The sequence below is a fragment of the Sinocyclocheilus anshuiensis genome, unplaced genomic scaffold (assembly GCF_001515605.1).
Source record: "Sinocyclocheilus anshuiensis isolate Anshui unplaced genomic scaffold, SAMN03320099.WGS_v1.1 scaffold1985, whole genome shotgun sequence".
In the NCBI taxonomy this organism is placed as follows: Eukaryota; Metazoa; Chordata; class Actinopteri; order Cypriniformes; family Cyprinidae; genus Sinocyclocheilus; species Sinocyclocheilus anshuiensis.
The window spans coordinates 71,003-83,337 of NW_015541030.1; the positions used below are offsets into that span (position 1 = coordinate 71,003).

The 12,335-nt window shown below is 32.2% G+C and overlaps 1 protein-coding gene and 1 pseudogene across 1 annotated transcript in view; one reads left to right on the forward strand and one right to left on the reverse strand.

Annotated features, from left to right (window-relative positions):
• The window catches only part of LOC107690503 (uncharacterized), a 36,451-nt pseudogene that overhangs the window by 4,490 nt on the left and 19,626 nt on the right, over positions 1-12,335 (forward strand).
• The window catches only part of LOC107690500 (uncharacterized), a 300,658-nt gene continuing 294,893 nt past the window's right edge, over positions 6,571-12,335 (reverse strand). Inside the window, exons 7-9 of the mRNA XM_016488857.1 lie at positions 7,131-7,244; positions 6,903-6,949; positions 6,571-6,688 (exon numbers count right to left, since the gene is read on the reverse strand). Coding sequence (XP_016344343.1) covers positions 6,650-6,688; positions 6,903-6,949; positions 7,131-7,244 — 200 coding nt within the window. The 3' untranslated portion in view covers positions 6,571-6,649. The remainder of the gene's footprint in view (positions 6,689-6,902; positions 6,950-7,130; positions 7,245-12,335) is intronic.

Here is a 12,335-nt window from a genome sequence, read left to right on the forward strand (position 1 = left end):
ATTCAGATTTTTATATCAATTATTCCAGTAAAAGAATAATTTACAGGTGACAAAAAAAAAAAAATTATCAAAAAGTGATCTAACTTCATCATTTCTATCTTTTTAACAGAAAAAAAAACATTTTATCTGTAGTGGTCTCTGTTGGCTCAGGAAATAAAGCATTTTTTAAAGTGGAGAGTAACTGCTATTTGCCTCTTCGCTCATTTTTGACCGAAAAATTGTATATTTTGAAATGTGACGATTTTTTTAGAATATGTGAAATAAAATGAATAAATTAAAAAAAAAAAGTTCAAAAGAGTCTCTCTCTCTCTTCCAGTGTGCAAGAGACACTGAATAACTATCGGCTGCATGTGCAGCAATGCATCAAATAATTACAGTTTGTATGTAAATAGTTACAATTATATGTATTTATGGTTATTCAGATTGTTTCCCCTCTTTTTCTTCAAATTACTGTTTGATAATTATTGTGTTTGTTCTTATTTTAGCCTAACAGGTGATATCTGAGTAACAAAACTTCCCATGTGTTCACTTTCTAACTAAATATTAATATTTGTATTGTAATCATAATGCAAATCCTGATATTTATCTAACCAAAAATATCTATAAATAAAATATAGTCTTTTAGAATATCTATACATATATATCTAAATGTAAAACCTAATAAAATGAAGAAAGTATGTCTAAAAAACTATTGGAATCCAAAAGTCTCTGTATATACTGTGTTTATAGGGAGCTATACAGGAGGTTACACGGCGTTACACAAGTTTTTATTTTTTAATGCCACCAGATGGCACAATTCTTACTTAAAATAATGGATTTTAAATGCTTTCATTCTGTTTTAATGTGAAATATTGCATTTATTAAAAATTAATAAATAAATAATTAACAAAAAATACATTCATTCTAATAGAAAAATAGCTTATTAAAATTGTATAAATATCGCATAGTATCATAAAATCCCCTCAAAATTCTAAATAATAATCGGAAAATATGATTGAACAAAAATGTATTACATTGATTGTCCTGAAAAAAAAAGTAACATTTCAAGGCTTCGGTCACTTTTGACAGCGAGTGAGGCGAGTGTGACTCCTAAACGAAGAGGCCCAGAGGGTTAAAAACACACTGATTCCTGATGGAATGAAAAGATGAATTTATATAGCTATATTTTTACTTCTGATTTTCTATTCTTGTAATTCTGATGTGAGACCATCTGTATCAACAGATTTATTTGATTTTAAAGATTGAATTGCGCCTACAGTTTCTTTTAAAGTAATGTGAGCATCACAAAAAGCTTGATCAGTATTACTCAGTGTTTATGGAAGATAATGATTCGAGAGAAAAAAAAATCAAGAGCATGTTTGTTCAATTTAAGTGAATACATTTTAAGTGAATAAATCATTATACAATTTGGCACATAAATTAGCAATGATTTTCTGGTTTTCAAATCTAAGCTTTCCAATCAGATATATATATATATATATTGCTTTTCCAATCTAGAAAAACAAAACAAGAATTGTGCTCACCTACTTCCATCCAACTTGAACAAATGCTCCTAATATATTTTGATAATGGGCAAGTGCAACCTTTTTAGCATCAGATAACACTGCTTTAAATAGAAGATCTGAAATTTTGCATATTATTAAACTGTCATCATTTCTTTTTCTTTTGCAACAATTTACTGCTAAATGTTTGTATAAATTTACAGATTTCACATTATTTGCTAACTCCCAATTACAGCAACATTTCCTTATTTGCTTTTCCCCCCAATAATTGCAAATAATAACATTTATTTTCCCCTTACTTCATTATAATTAAGCAATGAAACATTTAATTTTCAACAGGAGTTCTATGCAGATGAACAGTATCTGAAAAAGAAATGAATTTAGAGATGCATTTGTGATCAGAAAGTGCTGATGGAATAATGTCAGAAATAGTATGATTTCAATCTCTAGAGATAGGCGACACATCGATACGAGACTGGATTGAAAGAGAACTATTGTACCATGTAAAAAAAATAAAATACATAAAAAGATGTCAACTGAAGAAAATCATTCAATGTAGATTTAATTTATCAGGTGACTTTGGAGGCCATCTGCTAAAGCCACATTGAAATCCCCTCCAAAAAGAATTTGAGTGTTTGGTTAGTAAAATCAAGATGTGTTCTTCCACTTGGTCAGTAAGTTTTTTCTTCTCTTTCTGTTGATTAAAACCATAAATATGAACAATAACACACATTAAATTAGAGATTTCTATTACAAGGCCCATCTGGGTCGCAATCAGAGCATACAATCTTCAATCTTCCCATTAAAATGATTTTGAAGGATGCAGACACCAGATGAGGTACTTGCTCCATGAGCCAGCCATCAATCTAAACCCACTTCATTTGTTGTTGTTTTTTTCCAGAAATTCAAGTCAGTAGTTGTGATACTATCGAGCCTGTGATCCGATTGGTCGTCACTGCTCTGATGGGCGTGGCTGCTGCAGCTGCTGCTGTTCTTCTGGTCAGTGACATCAGATCAACAAGAGGTTGAAAGAGAAGGGTGTTCCTGCACAACCGGAGGCTGCAGTTTCAGGACCGCAGTTCTAGGACCCTGGTGGTTTAGTTTGTAGTAATGTTTGTACATGTTGTTAAAGATATTGAATCTCAGGAACATTTTTTTTTATTTCAATTGTGATTTTTGATTTATAAATGCATCAGATGTTAAGTGTGTAATACCTGCTTTGAGTTAACAATTTTAAATTTAAATGAATTTACACTTAAAATATAAATTAATTTGTTTTTTCTATTACAGTTTCTTAATTTGTTACATTGCTTTGCACTTTTTTTTTTTGTATGGATATCTTCTATGAATATGTAAGCTTATATTTTTAGTTTAAGGGTTATATAACGTTAGGCTGTAATATAAATGAAGACCGAATGTTTACTTATTTTGTCTGTACCAGCTGATGGTTATGATTAGTGAGGAAAAAAATACTATAATTTTACAGTAGTTTTTCTCACGATGTTTAGTATATTTTACTTGTGATCGTAGTTACTGTATATTAATAATGTGTTAATTTTACATGATTGATTATAGCAGCCCTGTGATTCTACAGCTTGAGATCCAGCAATGTTAAGATATCTAAAGGATTTATTTACAACTACTTTAGCATACAGACACACGCAGACATCAAGAATCAGTGTATTAATCTCAATAACCGTGACAATCAAGAAATTCAGATAAACAGATAACTCTGAACATCACAAAACAAGCAATTAAAGCAAAAACAAAAAAAACTGGGAGTCATGTATGTGTTTGATTGGTGGTACCAGCATGCATTGCAGCAGGACGTTTTATATTATTTGTCAGCATTGAGAAAAAGTTGTCTTCTTTTATTTCAGCTGATTTTTTTTTACTCACCTCTTCCCCTTCTTTTGTTCTTCTTTCTCTTTTCTTCAGTGATTCTTCTTGTTAACAGCAGATGTTCACTCATGCTGAATTAGCACTTAATAAATCACTTAATGGATGCAGAAATGTGTCAGTGTTACTTTAACACTGTAGTGAATATTAAGAAATATTCTTTGTGTAGTGGTTCACAAAAACATACTAACATTACTACCACAGTACAAATATTAGTTTGCGAATGGTTTAAGGCAATTTACAGTGAAATTACTTAGAGTGAAATTAATTACTTATAGCAACGTGAATTTGAATTACTTTTATTTAATATTTAATGAAATAAAAGTACACCAAAATACAGTTTAATAATAAAACCAGCAGTGACAACATGCCACTGGAAATCTGGTCCTGAAACTGCAGCCTCCGGTTGTGCAGGAACATACTATTGGGTTGAAAGAAAACAGAACAGATTAAAGATATTGTGACATATATTGGAGTTTTAATCGTACAGATGAAAATATGTGTGGTCCAATTGTTTAGTGATGGCCAAACGAAGCTTTGCTCTCCATCTAGTGGCCAAAATGATGAATATGCTTTAATATTTCATTTTAAAAATGTTTTACATGTCTTTGTTTTCATTTCTCCCTTAATTTATGTTGCTATTTTTTATTTTGTTACGTTATCTGCAGAAACCCCACAAATACAAAAGTAAAAATATTTGTTATTATTTTTATCGAAAACTGAATATTACATACTGAAAAGATGAAAGATCTATGAATCATATGCCTATATTTTAATTAAAGGGGTGTCATAATGAAAACATAAAACAGCTTTTAGCAGCATATTTTAAAAACCACATAGACAATGTAAATGGCCATATTTCATATATACCTGTAAATTTGGAAGATTTTAGACAGATTAGTTTAATAATCTATATTAATAGAAAACGGAGGTGTGTGATAGAAATGTGCGTATGATAATGTGATTGCTTCTTGTATCATTGAAAGAAAAAAACAAACAAACAGAACAGATAGAAATATTGTGATTGTTAATCTATAATAATGATTTACATTTATGTGAATTTATGACATTTATGGCATATTGAGTATATTTTTAGATGCTTTCATCCAAAGAGCTCATATATGATGTACGCTGGGGCCATCTGCTGGACAAAACCTGGAATATTCATTAATATTTCATTTGGCAATGCTGAATTAGCACTTAATAAATCACTTAATGGATGCAGAAATGTGTCAGTGTTACTTTAACACTGTAGTGAATATTAAGAAATATTCTTTGTGTAGTGGTTCACAAAAACATACTAACATTACTACCACAGTACAAATATTAGTTTGCGAATGGTTTAAGGCAATTTACAGTGAAATTACTTAGAGTGAAATTAATTACTTATAGCAACGTGAATTTGAATTACTTTTATTTAATATTTAATGAAATAAAAGTACACCAAAATACAGTTTAATAATAAAACCAGCAGTGACAACATGCCACTGGAAATCTGAAGAGGACAAGAGCCTTTTTATTATTTTACCATTTATTATTTTTTCTCATGCATGAATAAATAGGAGGACAACATATGTGTCCCATTCATTTTCTCCATAAAGACTTCACAAAAATGTCTTCTAAAGCACATGCATACAGATGAGTTACAACATTACAAACTTTGATTTGAAGAAGAAAAAACCTGTGATGCAAAACTTGTCATGATTCTCTGATTGATTTTTCTTGTAGTTTTTCATGTAATCTGGATTACATAATCGGATTCCAAAAGAACTGTACTTGTAATTATATTGCATTTTAAAATCATCATAATCAGATTGCAGTTACTTCTTATGGATTACTTTAAATATCATTCACACAATGGCATCTATTGACTTTCACTAATTATTGATCTGGGCAAAAGTCAGGGCAAACTTATTTAAAACCTGAACACTCTTAATGTGTAATGTCATTGCTGTTTTCATGTGATGCAGGGATTCCCAAACTTTTTTGTCAGACAAACGTCTTTGACTTAAAATATTTACTTGAAATCCCCTGAGATTTTGAACAAGTTATTTCAAAAGTAATCTAAGTGTAGTCAGAATACATCACCTAAAATGAGTAATCTAGATTACAGTACAAACTACAATTTTCTTCATGTAATTTGTAATAAGTAATTATACTTTGCACTGCTTACATGTCTGTGGTTTATACAGAATCATTCACCAGTTTCTCAATAGAGAAAATGAATCGGACTTCCAGAATACAGAGTAATATTATAAATACATTACAGTTTTTGGACAAAGCTTGAAAGATCAATTCAGCCTCTGAGGTATAGTAAAAGTAACAGTTCTGAGCAATGTCAGTAAGAGTTTCCATAATGTGTTTGTTATGTATAACCATTTGACAACAGTCGCCTATACATTTTGGATCAAAGACAATTACCTCATTTTTTACTAGTATATCATGTTAAATTGTCCTGTGTATGAACTTAAAATAGCTGTGTCATACAAATATTTAAGAATGTATTTTATATTGCACAAAGAAACAACAAACGTCAAAGTCCCTTTCCAGAACATTAACCCTCTCTGTTGAACTGCGGTGGATCAAGGATCTGTCCTTATTCATCTTATTTTAATAATTCCTGTAATAAAGTGCTTGTGATGCTCATCATCATGACTTGGATAAACCCATTTGCTAAATGATTAAACGCAAATATATACTCTAGATACAGTGAGTGTCACACAGTTTAAAGGAGGTATAATAAATAATTGCACTCGTTTCAATGCCCAGACTTCGCCTGTGCTTTATCCCTTCTTCATCTTCAACAAGAGTTGTTATACCAAAGCCAAAGCAATGGGAAATATGACAAAAATGTTTAAAGAAAGACAAAGTCTCTTACTCATGAACACAAATACCCCTTGAAGCCACGCAATCATAAGATTAAACACCAACAGAAAGCATAGGAAGAGCACAAAAAATAATATAAACATGAATAAATGATTACATGATTATAAATGCATAATAAAACCAAAACACAACTCTGATATGTAATTACTCTCTTGACGATCAGAGACACTAATTACCTTACAATCGTGTTTCCAGTGTTACAAGTAGTGTTTAAGTTCAATCTCAAAAACAAAACCTAGAACAAATACAGTAGGTTCTTGTAAATTGGCTTTGAAGTTGTAAATAAAACAAATCTTAAAGTATTGTATATATATAAGTATATAAGTTTTACAGTGAAGATTGCTTCAGCAGCACATTTTTTCTCATTTTATAATGACACTTTTGGGATAGTCTTTCTCCTTCTGTAAGAAAACAATGAATCACAGAAGGTAAAGTTAGTGAAATGAACAGTGCTCTTTGCAGTTACAATCAGACACAATCAGCACATCATTATCACACAGTCATAGCAGTCCGTTAGATTCTGTTAAAAAAGGTGTATTTGCCATTAGGATGATTTTGTCAGTGCAGGTAAAATCTACGTGTGATCTAAAGTTAGTTTTCACAACAGTGTCTTACCTCATCTTTGCACAATAGTCCTTCATTGTTTTTATTCTTCCTTATTGCTGTGGGGGAAAAAAAATCACACACGCACACAATTAAATGATGAAGGTCATTATCAGGAAATATTTGACATAATGTCGCAACTGACCAATCAGAATCAAGTATTCCATAGAGCCAAATAATAATTTTGCATAAAGCACATGATGTTTCGCTCTCACTATAGGATCTGCATGTAATACTCACCATTTCTGGAGCTCCTGCGGCGATAGTAAATCCCACCAGCAGCAGCTACAACAGTCACCAGCAGCAGAACAGCAGCACATATTCCTGCTACAGCAGCTGAAGACAGACCTGAATCTGTAATGAGAGAAGAGAGACAGTCATTAGTGCGAGAGAATATGACAGTGTGTTTATATACCATATTCACTGAATATGTTCTCTCTATGGACACTATTAGATGTCCAAAAGGCTTATTCCTCTGTTAAAAAAATAGGGATTATTTCATTATGGAATAGTTTATGAAAGGTTTAGGAATAGTCTATGAGGTTGGCCTCCAGAAATGTCAAGAGACGGCTTTTCACTCTTTGTGATCTCGTGATATAATTGTCGCATGTCAAACGTCATTATGTACTTTACTATGTATTTGTTTGAACAGCTGCCGTGTTTCTGTTTGTCTATGGTTTGTTGAATTATAGGTTTGGAGGTAGCATTTTATTGGTTTCCCATGGCTGCAGTTTTAAACAGTGTAAATCAATATTTCTGACACACTGTAAAAAAAAAATCGTAAAATTTACGGTAAAAAACCGGCCGGAATTTTACCGTAAAAAATACGGTAGCAACGTTTTAGGTTTTACGGTTTTAACTTACATTTACAGTTAAATACTGTAATTTCAATAACTGAAATAATGTTAATATACCAACCTATTGAAGTACTGAAATCTGTTTTGTACCTTTGTAATACACTGATAACCACCAAATGCAGGTGGTGATGAGAAAGTCACATGATGAACAAAAGCCCATCACAAGCAGATTTTAAATATTAACATATATAGAAGGTGCACGGTGTCATTCACACAAACACTAAACACCATCATGGTAACACTCATGAAACTGAAATAATGAAATAAACATTAATTTAACAACATTAGGTGTAACATACAACCCTAATATACAAAACTGATAAGAAAAAACTAAGAAAAAAACTGTTATTTCAACAACAAAAAAACATCAAATTTGAAATGTAACGCAGGGAATTCTGGCAATGTCAATTTACGGTTATTCACTGTAAATTATACAGTCTTTTTCACTTCCAAAAACGGTATACTACCGTAAAATTAATGTCCAATACATGTAATATCCAATACAGTTTTTCACTGTATATAGTAGGGGAATTTACCGTTAATCATTAAACAGGTTTTTACTGTAGCATTTTTACAGTCTTTTACCGTTAAAGCAGCAGGTGTTTAGGATGGAGTTTGACAAATTAAATGTATAGATTTTTATAATGCAATATTCTGTTTAAATGAAATTCAAATGTTTAAACAACAGCTAAATCATTTAAAGTGAAGTATAAAGTCAAGCTCCCCTTAAGAACAATGCATTTATAGATATATTGTACTACATTATATGCAATCTATTAAGAGATAAAAAAGGAAAGGTGAAAATATACTCAAGTCAAACTCCCTCTTCTCCATATGGGGCTCTTCATTGGTTTTGACTTGATCAGACAGAGCAGCTGGAATAAAAATAAAGAAATATAAAGGAACACATTGATATTGAATTGATGTTGAAAAATTAAGTCCTTTTGGCAGTTTTGTGCATTTGTATAACTGCAGGAAAAACTTTTAGAAAACATTCTCCAATGCCACATTAATAATATTAGTTGCATATGCTGTGCAATGAAAGTAGTGATAGTCTTTTCTTCCCTGTGTGTGAGTGAAATGACATCTCAATAAATAAATCAATAAAATAAAATACGAAGGCAGGACTTGATTTTGTCTATTGGGAATTGATTGGATCACTGGATGGGTAAGTTATTTTGATTAAAGATTATGAGGGCACATGAATTTGAAAAAAAAAAAAACAATAATAATGTGCAAGAATCATCAATTTTGATTTCATAGTGACTTCAAAGAAACATGAACCATCAGTGATAAATAATAGTGTTAGGTCATCATAAAAAGGTTCTTAAAAGAACATTTCAATTATCATTTGAATAACATCCATCCATCAAACCTTTTTCTAATCCATTTGTGTTTTGCAGGATCACAGGATTTCAGAAATGTCAGATATTTAATCAGTTTTTATGTTGATGAACCATTATGTTTACAGCATGCCTGAAATCGAATTTGGTTTTTATAATGTGCATTTTTGTATTATAATAGAAAAATCACTGATTTGTGTTCTAATATGCAATTTCTTCAAAACAAAAACACCAAACAAACAACCAATAAAAACACAGTTAAAGGGGTCATATGATGCTGCTAAATAGAACATTATTTTGTGTATTTGGTGTAATGAAATGTGTTTATGCGGTTTAAAGTTCGTGACGTAGATATGTGGAGGCTGTTAGAACGAGCCGTTTTAGGTAGGTGTGGCTGAATCTTAACTTTTATAAAGAATATCTCTTTGGATTTGAGACTTTAGTCTTTGCAACTTTACAGATCTTCTTTATGCACCAAGAGCTTGTAACACTCCAAAGAGAAAGGAAAAATTGAAATCACATCATATGACCCCTTTAAGGATAAATTACATTGCGTAACTCACCAATGACGATCATACTGAAAGTTTTTATGGTATCATCATGACTTATGCTGATTTTTTTGGTGATTTTTGTGCTGTCACACTTTCGGTTTCTGTTCAAACTTTGCCTTTTTCCTGAACTCTCACTTCTGATGATCTCTGCTTCATAACGTCCAGCGTGTTCAGTTGTGATGTCTGTGATGATCAGAGATCCAGTCTTATAGTCCACCTCCAGTCTGTCTCTGAATCTCCCGTCTTCACCATCATATAAACAGCTCGTATTGGGATGTCCATTGATCAGAGCTATGCGAGTGTCTTCAAAATACCACAGCATCTTGTCATGTTCTTTTTTGTTGATATCAGTGTGTAGAGTGACTGTATCTCCCTCCTTCACTGTCACCACATCCTCACCAAACACACCTGGAAACACAAATATATTGTTACTGTATAATGTTGAATTAATATCCAAAAACAATAGAATGGAAAGCCCCCACGAAAATACAAAAACAAGCCTGTGGGTATGTGGTTTATCAAGGACAATGGTGTTTATCAACAGATCTTAGTAGAAAAGGTTCTGGCGGGCACATTAAAAAACATTTTAGGGGTTCCCATCATAGGATCATTTTATGGATTTAGTTTTAATTAATTATTTAGGCTTATTTTTCTTTAAAAGTTATACATTTTGTTAATATAATTCATTTGTAATTTTAATACAAATGTATGAATGCTCTATCACTAGAAAAAGTAACCTGTTAAACATGAAATTATTATGGAATCATTTTAGACATTCGTCATTATATAGAACCTTTTTTGGCCTTTTTTCCCCTGGAGATTTCTGGTAGAAAACTGAAAGAACTCCTGAGACAGAGAAATATTTACAGCCTCAGATATTTTAACATTGATTTTTTTTTTTTTTAACATTTACATACTCTTCATGCACAGTTATTTAAAAAAATATATAATTTTTAATTCTCTCTAGCCTACACATTTAAACCAGTGATGAGTGAGAATGAAAGATGTAGACGTAGTAAGAACAACGCGATCATATGATATGCAGCCTGTGGTCAAACCAGTTTCATGCTGAGTCACTTGCCATTTATTCCGGAACAGGAATAACTAAATAAAATAAATAAATGCCGTCCAAAACACATAGAACAAGGAAGATCGTGGCACTATATTGCTAACATATATATATATATATATATATATATATAAATTAAAACACCGACAAATAAAATACAAGATAATATCGATGTGAAATTGTCATTTTCCATCGCTGAAAATGCGTTGAAGTTACAAATTTAAATGTCTTACCGTGAAGGAGCAAAATGAACAGAGTGAGCACAAAACAGCATCCCATCATGTCAACATCGGTGTCTGTTAGAATTAATTAAAATAGTGTTGCTCTATTTTAGGCTAATTGTGGCTTTCTATTCCTGTTTCACTATAAAAGCCCACGACAATTTGATATAGTGTGTAAATATGAATAAATTTCGGATAATAAAAACACATGACCTATTTATCCAGATAAAATGACAATAATCGTAATTTCGTAGGTCAAATTAAATACACGTAATAGCCTATTGGCGACTGGTTAAAAAGAAAGAGAAAGCAAGAAAGAAAAAACCTACGTGAGCTGAAAGGGCTGGACCTTTTTTTCCCATTCATTCATCTTATGATAACTCATTATTAGGGAGTCTTTAATATAAAACCACTGAAATGTAACCCATGTAAGCGCCACACTGTTTTTCCTCAGCAGAACGTGATCAATTGAATCGATCGACTTGGGGTGCGTTTCCCGTGTAACGACATAACTCGCTGATTAACCACCACAGTACGATGCATTGTTGTTGAAACGAACTAGCTAGTCACGACTGTTTCCCGAACACGGTCGCGTCTCCGTCGTTTGATCCACATTAGTTCAACAACATCGGGCCATTGTTAATTACGACACACGCATGTGGTGGAGGATCAACTTCTGCTATTTACCCGATTAGACATCTCTAAGATGCTGCTGTATTGAACAAGGCGACTGATGACTAATTGACTATTTTTTGTTCCCTGTCATTTTGCTTTATTTGATGTTTGATTCATCGCGGGTTCCCTCTTACACCATACTCCGGGGTTCCCTTAGGTTTAGAGGACGCGAAAACATACATAGATTAAAATGCATTTATATTTAGATAGAATGGAATATATAGATTGTACTGTATGTTAAATTGCTTATTGTGCCCAAGAGCATATTTATTTAAAGGGGTCATATGATGCGATTTAAATTTTTCCTTTCTCTTTCGAGTGTTACTGGTGCATAAAGAAGATCTGTAAAGTTGCAAAGACTAAAGTCTCAAATCCAAAAAGATATTCTTTATAAAAGTTCAGCCAGGCCTACCTAAAATGGCTCCTTCTAACACGCCCCCACATGTCTACGTCACTATGTGGGGAGATTTGCATAATGCCGTCCAAATGTGCACGCAAAGAAAGAAGGCGTGGTTTCAGGAAAGCAGTAGTGTTGATGCAGCCATATCAGGGAGACGCTGTGTGATTCAGTGCGAAAGCAAAAGCACTTTATTTGGCCTTCCGAAAGTAGATGCAATTAGGAATCATTGGTTAAGATTTATTTACAACAGAACAGCACAACCCAGATGTTCGAATTTGTGCAACGCATTTTATGGACGACAGTTTTTTGAACCTAGAAGAGTACAAGGC